We start from the raw sequence: 23,697 nt of genomic DNA on the forward strand, positions 1-23,697 counted from the left end.
GCAGAAATCACCGGTCTTCTGTGTCGCTGGCGCTGGGAGTTGGAGACTGGAGCTGTTCCTATTCGGCCATCTTGCTCCGCCCTCGGGATAGTTAATTTTATAAGGAGAAAACTCCCCCATGGCCCAGGGCTCACTTCCAGGGTGCTGCTGGTCAGAAGGTGAACCAAGAGGGAGAGACCAAGCAGCCAAGAGCCCTTTCCATAGTTCCAGAATATTAGAAATCTTGTGGGTATAAAGAAAAGTTGGGCCAGGTGTGGTGGTTCATGACTGTAATCCCAGCACTTTGGGAGGCCAAGGCAGTCAGATCCCTTGAGGTCAGGAGTTCAAGACCAGCCTGGCCAATATGGCAAACCCCTATCTCTACAAAAAAGAAATACAAAAAAGAAATCAGCTGGGCATGGTGGTATGTGTCTGTAGTCTCAACTACTCAGGAGGCTGAGGCGGGATAATTGCTTGAACTTAGGAGGCAGAAGTTGCAGTGAGCCGAGATCGCGCCTCTGCACTCCAGCCTGGGTGACAGAGTGAGACTCTGTCTCAAAAAAAAAAAAAAAAAAGAAAGAAAAGAAAAAAGAAAAATTCAAGCTGTCACCCTAAAATAAATTTTGAGCTGCACAGTTAATTTAGTTTAAAAGACTAAAGGTTAAAGCATCTTTAAAATATTATTTTAATTTCCCGGTCTATAATACCCTGTCTGTGAAAAATTCAAACTCCCCAAAGTTAACCACTGTTAGCAGATAGTAGGTATCCGCTAGATATCTGCTAGGTATCTCTCTAGAAGTTATTCTTTACACAAAGTTTGCATATATATGTGTACACAGCTGCACAGTTATCTTTTGAAAACAAACATTGAGTTTTAATATACCCTGTTTTTAAAATTTGTTTTTTTAACTCAAAGATGAATCATAGACATTCATCCATCTGATACATACAGATTATTATCTTAGAGTGTAGATGTGCCATGATTTCTTTAGCCAGCCCCCTGTGGATGGATATGTTGTTTCCAAACAGTCATTACTACATACAAAGCCACAGTGAATATCCACAGCCAACCACAGGTGTCTAGGTGCTAGTATTTCTGCAGGAAAGATTCCAAGAGGAAGACTTGCTGGGTCATTTTAGGTTTTAGTAATAACTGCCAAATTACTCCTCAAAATGGTTGCACTAATCTAAACCCTCACCGACAGTTTCTAAGGCATAAAACCCTTTTAGAGGCCGGGCATGGTGGCTCATGCCTGTAATCCCAGCACTTTGGGAGGCCAAGGCAGGTAGATCACAAGGTCAGGAGATCGAGACCATCCTGGTGAAACCCTGTCACCACTAAAAATACAAAAATTAGCAGGGCGTGGTGGCGTGTGCCTGTAGTCCCAGCTACTCAGGAGGCTGAGGCAGGAGAATCCCTTGAACCCAGGAAGTGGAGGTTGCAATGAGCCACAATCAGGCCACTGAACTCCAGCCTGGGCGACAGAGTGAGACTCCATCTCAGGACAAAATACACCTTTTAGAATACTGTCATTTTAACAATTGTCCTTTCATATTTGAAGAATTACTAGAAGATGCCCTCAAAGCCATATCTCCTAATGAAGAAGCTACATTTTGCCTGTGTAGGCAAAGATGACCTGTGTCCAGGGTGGCCCAGACACAAGAGGGCCCTCTTCACCTTTTCCCCAGCAGCAGGCTGGGCCCTGATCCCAAAATGGGAACTCGTGTAAGTTCAGGAGAGTAGGTGGGTACCTTGAGGTAGGAGATAGGATGGAAGGAAGACGATTTAGGATTCCTTGGGTCATCTGTCATCTCTGCCTCCTTTCTAATCCAGCAGCACCTGGTCTCCGGAGAGTGGGGCTCCATGTTGATGGACCTAGAAGGTTCTCCTTCAGGAATATCAGTTTCCAACCATTTGAGCACCATGATTTTCCCAGAGTCAAATCCCTTTTGGGAAAAAGATATTTGTTTCCCAGCCAGAGAAGCCTCACACCCAGCCTTGGTTTCCTGTGGGGGAAAGATGTGTTTATTTGCAAACATGCTCCTGTGGTCCAGAACACTTCTGCCCATAGGTGTGTACAAATGCCACTCCTGTGCTGAGACATGCACATCTGGGCACACCCCCTTGGGCTGCTGTGCACTCATTCGCAAAATGTATCATTTACACACACTGTTTTTTTGTGGTTTGAATAGCTAGAGCATTGCTGGGGATGCTGGTCAGCAGAGCCCTTACTAGAAGGAAGTCAGAGAGAAGGGTCAGGTGCTGGCTGGAGAAAGGAGTACCCGCCCAGCCTGCCCTGCCACTTCCCACAAGGAGCCAGTGCCAGCCAGCTAGGGAGCCTCAGCATATGCCTGGGGACTAGCCTGGCTCCACTGCCTGGGCCAGGAGTTAGGTGTCACCGTGCCAGCCCCTCCCCGCCTTCTTTTTGGCTGCAGGAACAAAGGCTCCCATTGAGCAGGCTGTGCTTGGGAAACACACAACAGCAGGTTCCCGGTCCCAGTTCAGAAGGGGCCGTAGTCTTTGTCTGTGTCATTCGCTAAAAGATAGGCTGGAACAGGAGCAGCACTTTGATCCCCAGGACAACAGCCCCTTCCCAGCTGCTGGGCTTGGGGATGGGGAGGAGGCTTGTATTTTCCTCCAGGATGTGGGGCCCTGAGGTTCTGCCCCTGCTTCAGCCCTGACCTTAAGACTGGGTCAAGAATGAGCATCTTGGCCAGGAGTCCGTATCTAGGGACTGGGTATCAAATGAAGAGTGTTGGTAGCCATGTAGCCTTGGACAAATCCCTGCAGCAACTGAGCTTCAACTGAAAAATGAGATGATTGGCAGCTAGAATGTTTCCAAAGTCCCCCTTGGCTTGTTAACTGTGTGAATGCCAGAACACTCCTGTCATCCTCCATTGCTTTGCACCTCCATGTTGGCAGGGCTGCTCTGGGACTGCAGTCTCCTCTGCGAAATGCATGGGATCTGCCTAGCTAGAGAATCTCACACATTGCAACCCCACAGCCCTGGAAGTCAGGAAGTCGGGCCTCCTGAGCCTGTATGTGAATGTGAGCATAAGAGCTCAGAGAATGAGAGGATTTAACCTTTACACTAAGAGATTAATCTGTGGCAATAATCTAGAAATGATAGGTTTTAGAGTAGAGCCAAGATTGTCAAATCAATGATCTCCAGGGGATTCTTGGAGTATGCACAAGTGTAACAGGAACCACGTTCATTCATTCACTTATTTATTTATGTGTGCATGCAAACATTCATTTACTTTTCTCATTTACTGCACATAAGCTGAGTACTAGGTGTAGTGGAGTGAAGAGAGATGACTTTGCACCACCTATCACAGGGGCATTTTATCGGAGGAAGATGCTGGAACAACAGAGTTGCCGTTAGCATAACACTAACACATTCATATGTGTCATCCCAATTAGTCTTCGAAACAACCCATCAGGGTGCTTAGATGAGGAAACAGAGGCTTGATGAAGTTAAATAAGTTGTCCAAGTCACACAGTCATGGCAGATCCAGGATCCAAACCCAGGTCTGTTTTTCCCCCAGATCTCTGCTTCTCACTTGTCCCTGAGATAAAACTATTTCAAACTCTGTTTTTCTCCCTACCACATTTGAAGGAGTAAGAAAACCTCCTGGAGGAGGAGGCTGTGCTGAGACCAATTGTCATTCTCTCTGTAGGGCTGCTACTTGGTGATCTGCCCATAGGGGGGGCTCCTCAGCCCCTGAACTCAGCCAAACCTTCCTGATAGTATAGTAAGTAGCCTGAATGCTGTGAAGTTTTCAACACAGGACCTGTGTTCAGCAGACGGACCAGAGGTTTCTCAATCCCCTGTACTATGTTCCAGGAACCAGTGGTGTCTGGCAGGCCCGAGGGTGGGCTCCAGCCCCCAGCTTCATTTCCATTTCCACCTTTGCCACCACCCTGCTGCGTGACCTTGGGCAAGCTGCTCAGCTCCTCTGGGCTATGGCTTTTCTGTCTATGCAGCAGGGAAGCAGATCGCTCTCCCACTTGGCGAGGGCTCTGGCTAATAACAATCACGTGCCATTGCAGCGCAGCCCACACTGGGAAGCCTGAGGATGGGGTGATTTCTCGAGGCTCTGCAGAAAGCACACTGAGAGCTCCTTGCCCAGCTTCCCAGCTACTGCCGTTTGCTAATGAGGACCAACATATGTTGATGATTCCGGCGTCGGCACTCGCTCCTTGGCTGTCCGAGTTCCCGGAGCAAACTGGCTTCCTATTAGGCATTTATTCTTATTAATAGCAACAAATTGCAGCCCTCCGCAACATCTGCTACTTTTCGTTTACAAGAAGCTTCCCAAATCATTTGTATTGGTAGCATTTTGTGACCAATTCTTTGAGGCAGAGCAGGACTGGATCCCCCTAATCTGAAAATGAATCAAGTGAGGCATGAAAAATGGGAACTTTTTGTTCAAGGTCACCCAGACACACAGAATAGATTATGGTTTGGAATCCCAGCTCCCCAACCCTTATGCCCTGTGGCGGTTGCCTTTGCTATTCTAAATATCGTCAGCCTTGACCCCAGAGGTCCTGCCTAGAGGCAGGTAGGGATAGTGGTGGTAGCCAAGGCTGCTGCCCTTGACCCTGTGCCTCTGTCTGCCCTCAAGTGAGGCCCCAGCTGGATTAGCCCCATGGCCCAAGCACCAGCAGGAGGAATTGCAAAGCTCAAGGCAAACCATTCCCAAGGAGCTTTTACTGCTGCTAAGTAGAAAAAAAATCATTTTCTGACACTGGGGCAGCCAGATGGCCAGTACAGGGAGTCTGAAGCACATCTGTGCTTCTGGTCAGCTGACCACAGCTGGAGGGCTACATTGTCTTTCCAGAGTCTTCTTCAGTCCTTTGCTCAGGGCCTAGACTTTCCTGAGATCAATAGATCTATGACCATAGAATTAAGAGAGCATGGCCAGCATGGGAGGTACTGAGAAGGGCCATTTATCATATCAGACCCAGCTTTCAATAATTTCTGAACTCGTACCGGGTACATATGCCTTCAATGTTTGCATAACCTATTTGAAGCACAGGGTGGTAAGAAGCGACCACACTGCAGCCTTCCCCCTCCTCCATTTGACTGACCTCTTCTCTCTCCCTCTCATGGGACTTTTACATCCTGGTGTAACTTTCTGCCCAGCACCTGTGTATCAGCTAGCTATTGCTATAATAAAGCTTTGTAACAAACCAACCCAAAACTCAGTTGCATACAATAGACATGAATCCTCACACTCATGGCTCTACAAAGCAATTGCATGTCAGCTCCCTAAGCTCAACTCAGCTGGGCAGTTCTGCTTCAAGCTGCTGCATCAGCCAGGATTGTCTCCTGGCTATAAGTTGGGCTCAGTTCTCTCTCCATGTGGGTTCCTTTGGGGCCCAGGCTGAAGAGGAAACAGCTATTTCGGGAAGCTCTTCTTATGGCAATGACAGAAGCACAGAAGGCAAAGAGGAGCACATAAGCACATTTGAAGCATTAATTCGTCTCAAGTTTCCTACCATTCCATTGGCCAATCAAGTCCTGAGGCCATGCCCAAAAGCCAAGAAGTGGGGAAATGCATGCCACTTCTCTATTCACCATGAGGCCATGGGGTGGAGACATAAAAGTCTTTTTAGGGAGTGAAGAATTGGGACTCATAATACAATCTGCTACAGCCTGGGACCAGCTTCCTAACATCTGCCTTTCATACCAGTTAGCTAGGTTCAGAAACACCTGCCACCTTTGAGCAAAGAGAACAGGAGTGACAGGGTTCCAGGCATGTGGAGTGACTTGAAATAAGCACAGCTTCTTGAGCCACTGCTCGGCCACAAATTGCAGCCCTGGTGGTGAGGGCCTTGGAGCCATCACAGGGAGACTCCACAAAACCTTTGTGTGGTCCCTGGCCAGCAGAAATAAAGCTTGGAAAGGCAACCGGTGGTGACCAAAGGAAATAAAGGCCGGCGGAGAGGCTTTGAGGAGCTCCCCAAGACCAAGCCACCAAGACCCACGTGTATTACTGAGCTAAGAATTTTCCAGAAAAGGAGTAACTTTTCTCAACTCTACTTCCTCTGCTCGGGGACGGTGGCAAGGAAGGACAGCATGATGTACAGCACCAAGTGCGGCATCTGCACGGCTTGACAGTTCCCCCAGCAGCCTCTTGGAGTTTCTTAATGGGTCATCTTGCCTCTTTTTTTCTTTCTTTTTTGACAATTTTGAAGGAAATTGGGTACTTAAGAAACCTTTTGGACATTTAAATTAACTCCAACCATCAGGCTCAGTGTAGCCATCGTTGCATTAGCATCCAATTATAAGAGTAGAAATGGAGTAATAACTCACATTTTGACCAGAATGTCAAATGCTTAAACAAATTAGAGATACACACAGAGACTGCATGCTATATCTGTGGAACATTTCTGAATGTAATCAGCAGAACAGCAGGCACCCTTCAGAATGTGAGCAACAGGAAGAGTGGGACCCTATTGCCAGAGGAAAGCATCTTTTGAAATAATCAGGGAAACCAGGCGGGAGTTGGGCAGTGGGGGCCAGGACTCAGAAGCTGTAAGAATTCCTCCAGCTGCCATGGAGGACCCCCAGGCTCCCAGGTCCCCAAGCAATGGGCTCAGCTCATCACATGGAGAAACTTATGAAGACCAAGGCCATGACTTAAAATCTGATGTGGGACCCTTTGCTCTCTTCTCAGTCATTCATTGCCTTCCTATGCTAGGCCATTGTTCTGTAAATTTGTGACCTTTGGAACTGAACAGGTTAGGAAGATGATGATGATGATGATGATGATTGCATGTACAACAGCAAATGATCATTCTATTTACAATTATTTAAAACCAAACCAAACTACATTATATTATTTAAGGAAGCTTACCTTGGTGGCAAAAGGATAAAACCACCCAGATTCCCAGAAAGGTGATCTAGGGGGAAAGGAAGTATAAATGGGGAAGGACACACAGGTGATTTCTGGCCATAACTGTGAATGAAAAATACCAAAGCAGAGGTTGAGCAACAGCAGGATAATTTTCTAAAATCAGTGGCCATTTGACCTCGTGTGAGTTATTTGAATTGGGAGCTCCTCATTTAGGCCTTTTGGAATGGGTGGGAGGCAAACATTTCCAGGAAGAACAAGGCTATGGCATCATTTTTCCAAATCAGGAAACAGGTATCCAGACCTTGAGAATGACAGAGCCAGTTATGTAATGATACATGATAGGTGACATTTATCCAAAACCCTTTGTCTATTTGAGATTACATTGAAAAGAGTAGCAATGCCTATCTTCTGACTGAAAGATCTCAGAATGTTTCATAAACATGATTGTATTAGTCTACCAGCAAAAGCTGTGCCCCTTTGACCCAAGGAGCAAAGCAGAGAACAGGTGTTTTCATATCCATGCTGCCATGCTGAAGATGAAGTAATTTGTGAAGTCCACTCAAAAGGATTATTTCAATATTTTTATTGTGGTAAAATACACATAACAAAAATTCACAGTGTTAATTATTTCTAAGTGTGCATTTTTAAGTACACTCACATTGTGGTGCAAGCGTCACCACCCTCCATCTTCTGAACTTTTGCATTTGCCCAAACAGAAAGTCTTTGCCCATTAAAGAGTAACTCCTTATTCCTCCCTTCCCCAGTCCCTGGCAACCACCATCCTGCTTTCTGTCACTATGAATCTGACTACTCTAGGCACCTCACATAAGCAGAATCATGCAGTATTTGTCCTTTTATGTCTGGCTTATTTCACTTAGCATCATGTCCTCAAGGTTCATCCATGTTGTAGCATGTGTCAGAATTTCCTTCCTTTTTAAGCCTGAATAATATTCCATTGTATGGATATACCACATATTGTTGCTTCATTAATCTGTTAATGGACATTTGGGTTGCTTCCATCTTTTGGCTGTTGTGAGTAATTCCACTATGAACCTGAGTGTGCAAATGTGTCTTTGAGATCCTGCTTTCATTTGTTTTGCTTGTGTACCCAGAAGCAAAATTGCTGGATCATATAGTAATTCTGTTTAACTTTTGAGGAACTGCTAAACTGCCTAATAGGTTTTTGCACAAAGCCAGACAATGTCCCAAGACAATGTTATGCAGACCCTACCCTAACCCTGCGCCCAATCCTTCTCCCCAAGCACAACTTATGCACACGTGGAGGTCCCCGGAGGTGATGGGGCTCCCATCTCTAGAAGCAGCAAAGGAAGCTGCAGCCACATCCATCAACACGTTTGCTAGAGTCTTGTGACCAAGGGACAGACCTCAATATTCTGTGGTCTCTGATACCATCTATCATTATGGTAGCTTAGGTCATGTCACCATCTGATTTGTTCTCCAAACAGAAGTCCCTCCCCCACCCCATTACTTTCTTTTTTCACCTCTTCCTGTGGTCTGAATTCCCTCACTCAGTTAATTAGCATGCCTGGCACTGCAGCTTAAGACTTTAATCAGCGTGGGGTGGTTTTAATTAATCGTGTGGCTCTGCATCTGGAGTGGTTTGTGTTCCAGGGTCAGGAGAGGAGTTAGAGATGGGGGTTGGGAGAGGCAGCTTTGTATGGTGTAAGGCTATGAGTGGCAAGTCTAGGTATTTGGGGAGAAAGAATCATAGAGGCAAGGTGGCTCAGAGGTCATCTGGCCACCTGTGCAATGTACTAGCAAGGTGTGGATGGTAACTGGGGACATGAGGGAATACATTTATACTGAGCTAAATGGTTGGACTAAATCCAGTTTTCAAAAGTGATTGAAAGTATTAGAAAAACTTCTGATGCTTTGCAGAATTAACCATGGGGTAGAGAGTGAGGCAAAGCAGTGATAGAGATGGAGAGGTGTGCAGCCAGCCTGGGAGGCCTTGGCCATGCTAGAGACTATTGCCTGATGGTGGAGCCTGGGAGATTTCCCTGGTTCTGTCCTTCCTTGGGAAGGTCCTAGCAAGGTGAAGGAGGTGGCACCTAGCTTTCAAATGATGGTAACCTTTCTACTTGGACTGTCAGAATCCTGTTGGCTCCCCAATTTGAATGTCCACACTTTAAAAAGAGTAGAGAAAACCTAGATGAAGTTCAGGAGAGAGTCATAAAAATGATTAAATCATAAATATAACTATTCTGTAAGGACAGACTAAAGGCAGTTGCATTGTTTACCTTCAAGATGAGAAAGCTCTGGATGCCTGGATGATTGTCACCAAGAGAATGTTGTCTTGAAGGTGGACCCAGTGCCATTGTTATACATGTCCATGAAAACCACACAAGTGAGATGAGGTTGACCCGAGAGACTTTGTCGGAGCATTAACAAGGAACTTAGGATGTTAGGACTGAAAGGGAATTCAGAACTAACCTGCCCAGTTCCTCATTTCTCAGATCATCAAAAAGAAGCCCAGAAAGAGATTTGTCCAAGTTTACCCAAGAAACTGGGGGGCAGAACTGTGGCTGGAACCCAAGGCTCATAATACCCGTGCAGGACTTATGTCAGGGCTCATGATACCTGTGCAGGACTTGTGTCCCTGTCTCACATGGACCCACCTACATGAAAAGCTAAGAAAAGCAGATAGTTGTTCCAGAAGCTAGTAAAGATAGTGAATAAGTCCTGGAAATGAGATAACTCCAGGTTTCATCCGAAGCGTGGAACAATGAATGGTTTAGGGACAAATATCATAGTTCAAGGAGGAAATGACGCTATCAAGGTATTAAAAAAGAAAAGTTCTCCCAGGTCTGTTGAACTCCTGACAGAGTTCCTGAGGCCTCAGAAGACTGTCAGAGGAGTTTTCTGGGATGTAGGGGAGAGGTAAGTGACAGTACAAGGAGGATTGGGATATTAATAAAAAGGATAGCAGCGATCCATCATAGCCGTCACTTATAAAGTGCCAGACCATTTACAAAACCATTGCGTTGTCTGTGCTTTGGGAAACTGAATTGGGGTGGGGGTCGGGGAGGGGGGATTTTTATCTCCAGTTAAGCCAGAATTTGAACCTAGCTCTGAGGGCTCTTGCATTCTTTCAAACCCAACAAAAAATGACTCATGTTTAAAATCAAGAGGAGGGACTTGACAATTCCAGGGTATGGACATTATTAAACACCAGTTTCAAAATATTTTAAGAATCCGAATGCAAAGGTTTTTGAGAATTTCACGTTCACCAAGGAGCTGGCTCTTGACTTGATGTGGAACATTCTGGAACCTGCAGCCACATTCCATCCAAGGTGGATTATAGAACTTGTCAATAGGAGAAACTGGGGAGGATGGTAATTAAGTTTAAAGCAAGAAAATGTTTTTGATTGAGCAAGGCATGATTTTCTGTTTAAGCCCATGCAAAATATGGAGTGCTAGACAAGCAGCTGGAACATATGAAAACATTATTGTGTACTTATGGTTCCCAACTTTCACCATTTATGGCCCCTTTTATTATTTTTTCCCTCTGTGCATTATGTTTTGAAAGATTCTGTCTACTAAACAAACTGCATTTATTAAGTAATAACATATTTCCTATTTTTAATATGAGACGTACATCACTGAATATGAATAAAAAACATAAAACAGCAACAATTCAATTTCCATTAGGCTTTGGGAAATATTGAAAATAGCTTGTGGACCTCATTACCACTCATGAATTCCTAGGAGTCCAGGTACTTTGGGTTAGTCGTCACTATTTATATGCTTACATAACTAGCATGTCTATACTCACTTAAGGAGTAAGAAGAGAAATTAAAGACACAACAGAAAGAGGGCAAATTCTTGGCTGGTGTGGAGCCAGTGTGGGTAATTCATAAGGAACTAATTGTTAAGGTTAATTAGTAGGATAGGAAGGTCGTATGTAGGCAGACTCCAGGCACAGCCCATGCAGATTACATGAGCAATAATAAAAGAAAAGATAAAATTCCAAATGTGCAAAAAAGACATCTGAGAAGGTGGAGGAAGGGCCACCAAGGTCAAGGTCACTGCCGTCAGAATGGGAGAGGGAGGCTAAAAGGTTGCTTGAAAGAAGTGAAAATGCAGTGTGGTCATTAAGAACTCTCGGTGTGTACTTTGGAGAACAAAAAGATGCATAAAGGGAATAAGAAAGTTAAGGGAAAAGAGATCATGTGGGATTGGGAATTAATTATTAATTAATTCCAAAAGAGAGTTGGAGACTAATTGAGCAGCTCTGGTGCCAGTTTGCCTGTGCGTGAGTTACAAGTAGCCCCTGCCAAGCGGACATCATTTTACAGAGGCACATGCCCCATAAAACAGCAGGGGAAACACTGCCTCTGCATTTGCTCATGTAACAGAGAGGGTTCAGCCAGGTCAGCGCAGTTTATAGTTTTCTGTGCCTGTTGTCTGGTGGCGAGAAATTAAAAAGGACGGCCACATCAAATTCTCTTAGCTCAAGCTGAAACATCAGGTAGGATTCTCCATTGAGATGAAAAGGTATCCCAAATGGAAAAGGATGATGTAAAATTAAAAAAAAAAAAAAAAAAAACTTTTTGTAAAGAAGAAACTGGCAAAACAGAGAATAAAGACCAAGGCTATAAAAAGAAAATAAAAACTCTGTTTGATCCAGTGTGTCATTATTGAGTACCTACTATGTAGCAGGTGCTGGCAAGTCATGTAAAGAGATATCAAGGCAAAGCTACATTGGAGAACAAAGAAATTCAAAAGATATTTAAGAGCATGCAGGAAATGGAAGCATTTGGGCTAAGCAAAAATGTCATGTGGAACATTTTACATTAGCAGGCGGCTGGTGAAAGCTAATATAAAGTTTTGGGTTGGAGAGGAAGCCTCTAGTCATGAAAAGAGTGTGGGTAGGAGGAGAAATAGCAGCAGATGCTCTTTGAAAGCACCATAGTGAAAGCTTTTAGAGCCAGTTGGCCAACATTATGAGAAAGAAAGAGCGGGTAAGTAACAGCTACAGAGTGAGCTTATGATATCTTGGTAAATGGCAAGGAGGAAGAGAAAGAGAAGGGTCTTGGTCTCAGGCTAACTGCTCTCTGGAGCAGCAAAAATGATGAAACGTGAAGGAGGACTGGAAAGAAGGGGAAACACTATAGAAAAAGAGAAATGATGAGGGAGTGAGAATGACCATTCACACTTATTAAATTGATAGGAAACAAATACATGATGAATTGGCCATTTGTAGAGATATTTGGGGGTTTCAGAGGTAGAAAACTTGAACGCTGTAAATATCTTTTCTAACAACTTAGTATGGACTGTATGGAGTCTGTATTCATGGAGACTGCTAAGAAAATAATATGGCTGCTTGTCTCCCTGGATGCATATGTGGCCACCTACTCAAACATAATCACTCAAGGTCCCTTCCCACACTGGGCTCCAAGCACCTTCATGCTCCTGCAACATTTCAGGTGATCCACTTGATATTTAGAGCAGCATCTCTTCTGGTACACTACTGGGTGTTCTGCAAAATCTTGACCACTTTCTCCCTACCCTGCTATCCTAGCTCACCAGAGTCCCTGTGGAGTCCTGTGGTCAGTATCGGAGCTGCGGCGAGTGCCTTGGCTCAGGCGACCCCCACTGTGGCTGGTGTGTGCTACACAACACGTGAGTACCATGGGGAGGCTGCCTCCTGCCTCCCACTTCCTCCTGGTAATTCCCTTCCTCCACTTCTCTGTCATCACTGCCTTTCCCTTTGATCTGTCTTTTCTCCTCATCTTCCTTGCTCTTCCTTCCTAGTATCCTTTCCAAATTTTATCTCCCTTCCTTTGTTCTTTCTGACTTCTCTTTAAATTTGCCAAATTCCCTTAAGAAATATATGGCAATGGTGGCATGGGAATGATGATGGGTCAGGATATAGTTGTCACGCTGGGTAATCACACACTGGAGGGCGGGAAGAAGCAGGATTCCTGGACTTTCCTGACTGTGGCTTACTGGGCTGGAGATTGACTTTCCAGGACTGAACACCAGGAAGAAGGCATTGGATATTTTTTCTCCACCTTCATACTGGCCACAAAATCATGAACAAGATATATGCTGTCCCTTTAGTGATTCCACATCTCCTTAACATCTCCTTCAACATCTCTATAGGATTTTCTGGTTTGGATCTGCAGTTAAAGTGTGTAGCACCTGAGGACCCTCCCACTGCTGTCAAACACCCATCAGCTGGCTGTGAGTGCACTTGGGCTAGAGTCACTGGGTCAGTAAAGCCTGGCCTGAGTGCTGGCCACTTGCCAACATGCCTCCTTTTTTGTGGCTCCATTTTATTCTGTAGAAGAGGGAAGAAGGCAATGGCATTATAGTGGAGGTAAACGGTAAATAAACCAAGGGGCAGAAATAGGGCTCAAACAACCAGAAAGCTGAAGGCTTTTCTTTGGGGATCCGAAGACCCTTGCCATCAATACCTGGAGAAGCCAACAATGGTTGGACCTCACTCTGATGAAATTTGGTTCCAGTCCAGCTATTGTTGTTTCTGGCCAACACCTGAAATGTGCCACTTTGTAAGCTGGATCCAAACATTATAAATTAAGAAGAAAAACTTTATTCTTCCTACTAAGAACCTGAACTACATGTGACCAATAACATTTACCAATAATTTTCAAGTATAAGAAGGTAGGCGTAGGATCTTGTCTTCTCCCCTCCCCTTTGCAAAGAGTGCCTCTAAAAGTTAGAAACACCCTCTTAAACTCGAATACATCTCTGGGTGGCAGCCTCAGGCATAATGAGTCCTTGAGTTCCTTAGGGGAAGGTCTGACATCCCTCAGGTAAGTTATAGTAGAAAAAAGTCAAGAACCACTGAGCTACACTGAAGTATACATAACTCAGTCTACGGCCATGCCACCCTGAATGTGCCCAATCTTGTCTGAAATATGCATAACTCACAGACAGATCAGAAACTGTGCACTCAAGTGTATAGAAAGGTTGCATGGTAACAGAGCACGGGATCCTAGCAGTGGCCAGCATAGAAGAGGACCGCAGAGGTTGCATTCAGAATGCAGATTGGCTTAGATGATACCAGAAGAGTTTCCTGAATGATACCTTGCAAGGCAGACAGGGGACAGTTTTCTTTGTGTCACCCAGTGAGGCCTCTCAGGAAGAGACCATGCTCTAAACTCATTGCCTTACTTGGGAGCCTTGACTGCCCTGTTTTCTGCTTGGCTGAGGATAGCTCTGCAGTCCTGGCATGGGGCTTTCTTACCTGGCATAATTCAAAGGCAGTCAGAAAATCTGGTCCCTCCCTGACACTCCATGCCCAGTGGCAGTTTCCATGTCAGCTTTGGTCTCTGCCCACAATGCTGTCCCAGCCCCACAGAGCACGGAGCCCTGTAAACAGAGGGGCTCCAAAGCTTAGAGAAGGCACCAGAGAGGTTGTGAGAACCCCTACCTCCCACCCCCAGGGCTGCAAGGTAAGCAGACATGAGAGGAGGAGGCAGAAGGCAGTACTTCCTGTATGGCCTCAGTTTTACCTTCTGTAACATCATACCTGCCTCCTGTCAAGTAGAAGAAAACAGGGATGGATGGAGGCCAAGGTGAAGTCTGGGTGGTTTGTGAAAGGGGCCCTCAGCCTGCACGGGGAAGCCAGCTGCTCCATTCTCAGCACGGCATAAAAACAGCCACAGACATGAATTTTGGGCACCTGCCCCCAAGTCCAGACTCCTCATCCCAGCTCCTCCTCTGTGAATTGGACATGGTGACGCCTATCTCCCCTGCCTCACTGAGTCACTGGTGAATCAAATGAGATGGTATGAGGACCAATGCCTAGCGGGCTGTGGAGCACTGGGAAATGTAGTGTAGGGTGGGGCAGGAATGTTGACAAGGCTGGGGAAGGACTGCGAGCTCGTGATGGCCCGCCTCTTGTGACTCTGCTGATCCCTGGTGATTTTCCAGATGTCTCTACTTTAACTGCATGCTTCTCTTCCTGGGGGGTTCCCAGCCTTTGTCTAAATGGTGGGTGCTCCTGCTAGATCCTACTCACCCCTTTAGTCTGGCGCCACGTTTTATTCCGACACTTGCATGTCTTATTCATGTTTCCATGTAGCCCAGCCCTTGTTAAGCACAGGCTCTCAGAAGGTAGGGGCTGTGCAAGTGTTGCTCTCTTTGTGGTCATCATTGTCTGCTGCTGCTGCTGGCACCTCCTTGCTCAAGAAGCCACAGTGGAGCCAGCGAGTTGAAGCACTGGGGGACACTGGGAGGATTACTGGAGTGGAAATCGGTGGACTCAAGTTCACATGCCTTGGAAACTTGTTGCAGGGCTTTAAGCAAGTGCAGTCAGTTCTCATTGCACATGGTAGATATGTTCCATAAAGTCGCCGGAACACACAGTTAGTGAATACCAAGCCATTGCTTCTAGGAGAAATACAGGGTTAGGTTCCTGGGAGCCTCTGGTCACATTTTCATCAACAAATCCATCTATAACCTTGTTTTGTGTGTGTTTTTGTTTAAAGACATCTTACTTAATATATATCATTGATTCATTAAGGTTGACCTCACTGCCAACAGCACTGTAACACATACCTGAACAAGGCTTATCCAACACAGCTATTTTCTCCATAAGGTACACCATGGCCTTCTTGCACTCAAGATCACTAGACAGCCCTTCAGCACTACATTCAGGGACTATTTTAAACAGCAAAATCACCTGCAAAATTAGAAAAATGTGGCACTAAATAGGGCTTGAAGAGGACACTTGTTTATAGAGCGAGAGCTAAAACAAGAAGCTGAGGCTGCCTCGTCCCACCTCAGCTGGCAGCATGTGTGCCAGATCACTCAAATTTTTCAGTGCCCTGGGCATGTCCACAGGTACTGATTTTTGTCACAAATAAACGTTAGCAGTTAGTTGAATTTGCAAATAGATTGCACGATAACTCTGTATGTCAGAAACTTGGCATCCTTGTTTCAAAGAGGGAGAGCAGTACCTTCTCAGTGGTGGCACGAGGATAAAAGGAGGTAATTGATATAGGACGTTACAGAATTCCAAGATGCTCCACCAGGGCAAGGTGCTGTCATTTGTAACCTTGAGCCTCCTGGTTATGTCCATGACTTGATGAAGGCAGACACAGGTATAAGAGTTGTACCAATGTATCTGGTAAAGCCCAGCTCTTCCAGGAGGACAAAGCTCAAGAGCCTCCATAAGCCAAGGCTGCCTGCCCACTGAGACACTCAGTAAATCCTCCCTCCCTCTCAGAGTTATGACCAAGAAGACCCCCCTGGCCCACATAGGGCCACATCCTTTTCAACTGTAAGAAGGTGGGAGAAGAATCTTGTCTTCCCCCGCTGCCTTGTGAAGAGTGCCTCTAAAAGTTAAAAAGACCCTCTTAAACTCAAATATGTCCTTGCTACAAGAGCAGGCACCCTCCCCATCTCTGAGTGGCAGTCTCAGGCATGAGTCCTTGAGTTCCTTATGGGAAAGTCTGAAATCCCTCAGGTATGGATTTCTGAGGTCCTGAAATCCAGGTTCTAAAATCCGGTCATGGATACGTAGAGTAGGTCCCTGGATTTCTAAGATGTTTTTAGTAAAGGTACAATTTTAGATTTAGATGGAATCAGATGCACAGATCTTAAGTGTATAGCTTGAAAGCTTTGACAAAGGCAAACAACACCCCTGTAATCCACATGTCTATCAAGATATAGAATACTTTCTTTATCCAGAGAGCTCTCTCCTTCTTCTTCCCAGTGGGTCTTTCTTCCCTAGTTCCTCAGGTTCAGGTCAAAGCCAGATATTGCTCCTCCTCATCTGCCCTCCTTTTCACTTTTCGTGAGAGTAAACTGGACATCCATGGCTTGGAGAGACACATGAGGAAGTGGACTCAGCAGGAGAGAAAGGAGAAGGCTGGTGGCTGGCAGTTCAGTGCTGGAGACTGAGGGCAGCCAGAGAGAGCCTATGGATGCTTGCTGTGAAAGGCATCAATTTTCTAGGGAGTCAAGTGGAAAGAGTGGGAGGTTTAATTGCTTCCAGGGAGTGCTGTGTCCACACTCACAAATTTGTCCATAGATCTCTCAGACCTGCCCTTCTCCCTCCGTGCCCAGCAGTGTGCCAGGCTCAGTGATATGAAGGCAACTCTGTTAGGTCATCTCTGCCCTAAAGCTTTTGTGGAACCAGGCCTTGGATTCAGGGTGGGAGTTTACTAGAATCAATGCATTTGTTCAGCCCCCACCATGGGCAAGACCCCGTGCCAAGTGACTCATTCGCATGCTAAGTGGCCTCAGCAAGCCTGATCCTCACTCAGGAAGACCAGAACAGCAGGAAAAGTGTTCCTCGAGGTGTCAAGAGAAATTCATTTTCTCAGTCATTTTTGCCAACTTTCCCCATGGTTGGAGTGAGTGAGGTGGTGGTAGCATCAGGAAGAGAAGGGCAGTAGATGGGTGTATGAGAGACAGAGACAGACAGCCAGCAAGAGAGGAAGAGGGAAAAGACAGAGAGAGGGGTTGAGAGTGAGCACATGTGACTGAGCTGTACAAGGGCAGGGCCTCTGTAAACAAGTGGCTCATGTGGCTGAATGGGCTGTTTGTAGCAGCAAGGTCACAGGTGGGTTGCACAAAATATGCTTGAGAAAGGCTCATGTAATTTAAATCCTCTCTCCTGTTACTCTCAATTGTCATGAAGCACTCACCTGCCAACCTGGTAGTACACAGGGTCACTCAGTCGCTCTCTTTTGCAGCCCCTGACACCGGCCCACAGGCTTGCCCATCTCTGATGGCAATGACAGCTTCGATAATGCTGAGTATTGAGGTGGCCCTGAGTTTTGAGCCTTTATTCCTTGTTCCTGAGCTGACCCATTCTGACTTGGGTGAAGGTAAAGGAAAGCCTTCGCCCGATCACAGCTATCTCCTGTCCTGGGCCAGAAACATTTTCTCCAGTGACCAGGCTTGGCAGGTCCCCAACCCCCTCCTCCATCTTCCCCTCCCATGGCTTCGTGCCCAATCAAAGAAGCCTGTCTCAGTCTCAGCAGGTAATGGGATCCTGCCCAGCAGACCCAGCCGCATCGATTGGCCCAGACATTACCTTTCTTAAGAAAAGTCATCAGCGTCACTCCTGGGAGGTTCATGTAACCCAAGACATCACAGGGGAAGGATAAGATCAGCTTTTCTAAAGTCTCCCTCTCACCCCCTCATGACCCTGCCTCTTCCCATATTTCTTCTGTTGGAAGAATGCCCTCCTCTGGATAGGCTGGCAGGGCTTACTTTTCAGGAGTCATTCCTGTTCTTTTCTATGTGGTTTCTTCCAAGATGGCGAGAGTGGAAAGACAAGAAAGACACTGCTTTTCAGAGCAGAAAAGAAGACTTACAACTTAGTTACAACTAAGGACCTGTCTTTGAACAGACCCAGTCTGGGTTTAGTTTCTTCAGCTCTAATTTCATAGCCATGCTATGAAAATTAAGGGAGAGGGCCTGCATGAAGCCCCTCGCTGGGCCTACAATGCAACAAGCCCTCATGCCTGAAGTGGCCCAAATGGCCATGACTGTGGGAGCAGAGGCTGGAGTTGGACCCCAGTGCCTCCTCCTGGTCCCCCTCCCCTTCCATTCCTCTCCCTCCCAGGGCTGGAGGGCTGTGGCTGGTGCTGGAGCCAGCCCACTGTTGGGAAGTCTGCCTCCCCTTGGAAGGCTTCAACCAGCCATGCCAATGTCCACTTAATGACACACAAGCTGATTGCAAAATGCAAGCCCTGCTTTGCTTCACCCAGGCATATCTCACAGCCTTGCTGTCTCATTTTTTAAACCTATATTCAAAGGCTACTTAACACTAATCTTCTAGGTCAATGATCTCTCCTAGGGCTGCTTGCACAGGGCCTACACAGTCATGAGGAATGGTTGGTGTCCACTTCCACCCAGCAAACGCCTTGCAATCTGTGCAAGGAGGTTTTCCTTGACTCTTTGCCGAAAAGCTATCAGCCTCTCTGGTCCAAAGGAATGAATCCCAGACTAGATATTAGTACACTGGAATTTTCCTCTCCACGGCTTAGCAGAGACATAGTATGACTTAGGGAAATGGGCCTTTTCTTTTTTAAACATGCCCCCGCCACCCCCCAGCCCCCAATACACACACACACACACACACACACACACACACACACAAAACACATGTTTCATGACCAGAGAATGATAAGTTAAAAATGCCATCTTCCCATATGAATTTAAAAAGCCCTGTGTTCTGCTCAAGCTCTCAATGTCCCTCCCAGTCTAATGACTTGGATCCCTGTGGACAACCTGAGGAGCTGGCCTACCTGTGAGGCTTCACTCCAGACATACACACCACACCCGTATTCCAGCATTCACACACTGCATTCAGTCACGCTGCACTGGGCCACATAGGATGGAGCAGCCCAGCCTGCACAGAGCAAAGTGCTTCCCTGCACCAAGCCTACTGGACTTGGTGACATTAATGGAAATGAAGACACCAGGCTGTTGGATAAAGTATCGTGTAAAACTGATGAGAATCAACTGGAGTCATCGTTGGAATGTGTCTCAGGTAATAGGCAGTGTTCTCCTTTTTACTGACTGGATTAGAAAGAGAATGGATTCGCCTGCGGCGATGCCTTTGTTGTCTCCTTTTTCCCTTCTCCTGCCTTTCCCTCCCTTTCCCTCCCTCCACTCCTGCTCTGCTCCACACCTGTTCTTTCCTAACCTCTCTTCAATCTTAGTAGAAAATTAATAGGCCCTAATAGAGCTAGCCACTGATGAAGAAAAGAGAAAGACAAGCCGACTTCACTTTCTCTTTTGGCAACTGCTACATGTAATTTGGTTTGGTTTGAGATCATCTGGAAAAAACGAACATTTCCAGGTCCTTTGTACCTCTCATCTAAGGTTTTGTTCAATAGATTGTTCATTCAAAGCATGGCTACCAAGGTCAGAATCCAGTCAGGGACCCAGGGCAGACAGAACATGGCTTCTCAATGCAGGCTGCAAGCCCGTGATCTGAGCTAACTGTGGTGGGACAGGATGCCTTGGTTGCCATATAATCCCAGAAAGGTTCTTGGGCCTCCACTCAACCCCTGAACCTGCTGTTTTCTGCTAAGTTCTATTCCCTCCTCCTGTAGGGGAGGCATGGATAAATCTGATTCGGGTGCTTCTTAGGTTAATTTTGGGTCTTTAGAGATGGCAAAGGACCATGGGTCCATTTGCCAGCAACTGATGGCAGAGGGAAAATTACAGTAGAACCTTGGGCTTCCTCTCTTGGGATTCATCCTAAGTATTTACATGGCACAACCCAAATACTTCAAGTTCCATGAGACCATGGTGTCAGTCACTGGATCCTAGAATTGTAACATTGAAAGGACTCACCTGGTCTACCCCTATGTATAAGGAACCTCTTTCACATCCACCTGCCTAGGAAGGACCCTGTACTAGCTACTCCACTTCCTCCAAGTCACGCACATCTATCCATTACTGTGGTCATTCTCAAGGAGGACAAGGATTTTGAATTAGGAATTATAGTCTCTTCCCTTGTCAGTGTCCCCAGATGTGATGACAATGGCCAAAGCTTCCAATAATCTCCTAGTTGAGTAGGCATTCTAAATTCTCTTAACTTTTCTATTAGGTCCGCTGGGGAAGGCCCTCACCCCTACCCCCTTTCTTTTTCAGTCTTCTCAATTCTAAGCACTGATAGTACACCTTAAGCATAGGTCCTGGCCAATGTGAAAAGTTAAGGATTGGGGATCATCCGCAGGGAGAAATAAGGAGCAAGCTCTGATGTCTAAGCCTGGTAAACATGCTGGAGAGCCCAGGGAGATCGACCAGCATCGGCCTCTCCAAGCTTGGAAGCTCACTCAGGCTGGACTCACAGATAGCCCTGTTTCCAAATTGAAATTTGTTTGCCTGGCCAGTGGCACTGGGAGTTAATATTTCTATCGCTGTATTTGGGAATTAATTTCTAGAGCACTTAATCACCACCTCTCTCCCCCTCCCTCACCCTCTTCCTTCCTTCATTCCTCTCCCTTCTAATTTTCCACTTGGCTGGGAATTCTCCAGCAGTGAAAGTTCAGGCTTAGGGGAGGGCGGAGGTAGCTGCTTCATTAGAGAGGATAATCTCATTGGAACCACTGGCTTGAATAATAACCCCTTCTAGGGGCCCTAGGGCCTTTCTCCCCAAGGGCTTTTTGCACCTTTGATCTGAGGCTGGAGAAGATGAACTGCAGAGAAGTGGAATGAGGAAGAGAGGTCAGAGGAGGTTAGCAGGGAGGGACTCCAGCTCTGGGGGTCTGATGTATCGTCTTGGGGTCAGCTTCCTGCTGGCCATCTGAAGGTTTGTATTTGGAGCGGGAGTGACATTGGCATGCAGAGAAGAATGTCAGAAAACTCCAAGTCACACAGCATATGCACTATCTAAATTCATATCAGCTCCTGTTTTCCTACCTGGGAAACGGATGAAGCAGGGGATTCCTTCATGTCAAGGGGCCCGTACAGTGGAGCTGAGGGACATGCTTTAGGAGTACCTGAAGCCTCTTGGACGGAAACATCTAAGCCACTACCCCTGCCTCTCAGGTGATGAATTAACACTTTGCTCTGCTTTCCAGCTCCGGTCTGGGCTGTTGGGAATCACAGTCCTAGAAAAGCAGAAGTCCATTCCCTTGACAGACCCCAGAAGAAACCAGCAGGAATTCATGCCTCCCCTTCCATTATCCTATCATATTTAAGGTCAATTGTCTGTGCTTTTGGACATTTGTAGCCTCCACCCTCATGAGTCCTGGAGGATAGTAGAAATGTCAAAACATCTCTGGCTCTGACCTTACACTTGACTTTCCACTAAGATAGCTGAGTTCTCAATACCCTTTGACAGCTATTAAGAAAACAGAGCTATGATCCAGACCATTCTTTCACTCTTTTCTCTCTCCTGGTCTCTGGGCTGTCCTTCTCCTTTATTAAGAGGAAAAGTGCTGCAGTCCTGCCTTTCTTTTGTCTTTGATTTGCCCCAAGGGCCAGTCATGGAGAAGATCTGTGGTTCTCTGGGCTGGGCATGGTGGCTCACGCCTGTAATCCCAGCACTCTAGGAGGTGGAGATGAGTGGATTGCTTTAGCTCGGGAGTTTGAGACCAGCCTGGGCAACATGGTGAAACCGGTCTCTACCAAAAAAATACAAGTTAGTTGGGCATGGTGGCGTGTGCCTGTAGTCCCAGCTACTTGGGAGGCTGAGGTGGGAGCATGGCTTGAGCCCAGAAGGTGGAGTTTGCAGACAGCTGAGATTATGCCACTGCATTCCAGCCTGGGCTACAGAGCCAGACCCTGTCTCAAAAAATAAAAATAAAAAACACTCATTCTAAAAATAAATAGCAAATTAAAAAATAAAATAAATCTGTGGTTCTGCATCAGCTACAGTTTGGAGAGGTCAAATGAGGATGTCAGAGAAAGCATAAGATGATAATACTAGCTAACATTTATGAGGGCTTACTATGAGCTACGCTCTGTCCTTAATGCTTTACTCACATAATCTCATTTAATCCTCATAATAACCTTATTAGGTAGTTACTGTTTTGTCCCCATTGTATAGATGAGAAAGCTGAGGCACCAAGATGTTAAGTAATTTGCCCAAGATTATACAGTTAAATGTGATATTTAAAATTGTAAATTACAGGTGACTTCCCTATAAAACCTAAAATTGGGGGAAGGTGATGAGTAGTTCCTTTGGCGCTCTCAGGAGCAGTGACAAGATGCAACCACATGAACTTTGGAAGCAGCAAGCACTGCAGGTAGAACTTGTCCTGAGATCCCCCAAGCAAACACCTGTGTGCCACCTCTCCCTCCCTGCCCCTGGAAGAGAGATGGAGTCCTGTCTTTTCTATCCGAACCTCTATTTGGTAACTCCAGGTGATGTTTGGCCTGGAAACAGCTCTGCTTTTCCCTCTCTTCATAATTTAATCAAAGACATTTTTCAGACCTACTGATTGCTCTTAGAAATAGGAACTTCAAAGTTGGGGAGTCAGTGAATAATTTAAGCCCGTACTAGCTCTCTGGGTCTGCTGTTAATGGGAGTAATAACACTATTAATAGCGATGTCAGTGCAGACACTCTGGAAAAGTCCATAACATTAGCTTAATGGCCAAAGGTAATGGAGTCCTCGCAGAGGAGCTGGCCTGGTAAATTAACTTCCAAGTCTTTTAGGCAGACACTCTTGTTGCCATCGGTCAGCTGGAGCAGCAAGGAAGTGCCATGGGGGTGACCACACTCACGCCTGATCCTTCACTCCTGGGAGGGTGTTTCCTAGAAGCACCCTGGAGAATTTATCTTCATCCAACAAGTTGCAATAACACTCAAAGTGCATCCCAGTGCCAGGCAAAAACAGCGATTAGCCTAGACAAAAAGATTGAGGGGAAAATGTTTGAATTGCCCTAAGGACACGAAGAAGGCACCAGGATGGTGAGGAGAACCGGCTTAGTCTACAGCAGGGGTAGAGCCCCTCACTCCTCAGTCTGGAAGTTTCAGGAGGTAGAGCTCCATAGTAGAGCACAGGCTGCAGGGTGCGTCTGTGTCCCAACACGTCCTGACAAGGTGGGGTTTGTTGCAGCATTGTCATAAGACTTAAACGCTAGGCAATGTAAACCCCATATCATGTGCCTATTAATAAGCGCTCATACCTCGCAGCCATGAATGTACTGTTCAGGGTTGTTTTTCACTTTCGCATTGCACATCCAATCTACTTTGAAGTCCTGTGTTCTGTCCCTGTGTCGCTCCATTTATCCCATCCTTAGAGGAACAGCTTCAGTCCATGGCCTTCAATGATTTTTCCTTCATTTGTTAGATTCTCTTCTCAGGCTCTCTACCCAGGCTGTCACTCTTGCTGTGGCCAAAAGTGGGAGGAGAAACCCCCATAGCTTTCCTTAA

The 23,697-nt window shown here is 46.2% G+C and overlaps 1 protein-coding gene across 1 annotated transcript in view; it reads left to right on the top strand.

The window, feature by feature from the left end:
• Nucleotides 1-23,697, top strand: part of PLXNA4 (plexin A4) — a 455,015-nt gene that overhangs the window by 325,788 nt on the left and 105,530 nt on the right. The window contains exon 5 of the mRNA XM_021936279.2: nucleotides 12,392-12,492. Coding sequence (XP_021791971.1) covers nucleotides 12,392-12,492 — 101 coding nt within the window. The remainder of the gene's footprint in view (nucleotides 1-12,391; nucleotides 12,493-23,697) is intronic.

The sequence above is a fragment of the Papio anubis genome, chromosome 4 (assembly GCF_008728515.1).
Source record: "Papio anubis isolate 15944 chromosome 4, Panubis1.0, whole genome shotgun sequence".
Lineage (NCBI taxonomy): Eukaryota > Metazoa > Chordata > Mammalia > Primates > Cercopithecidae > Papio > Papio anubis.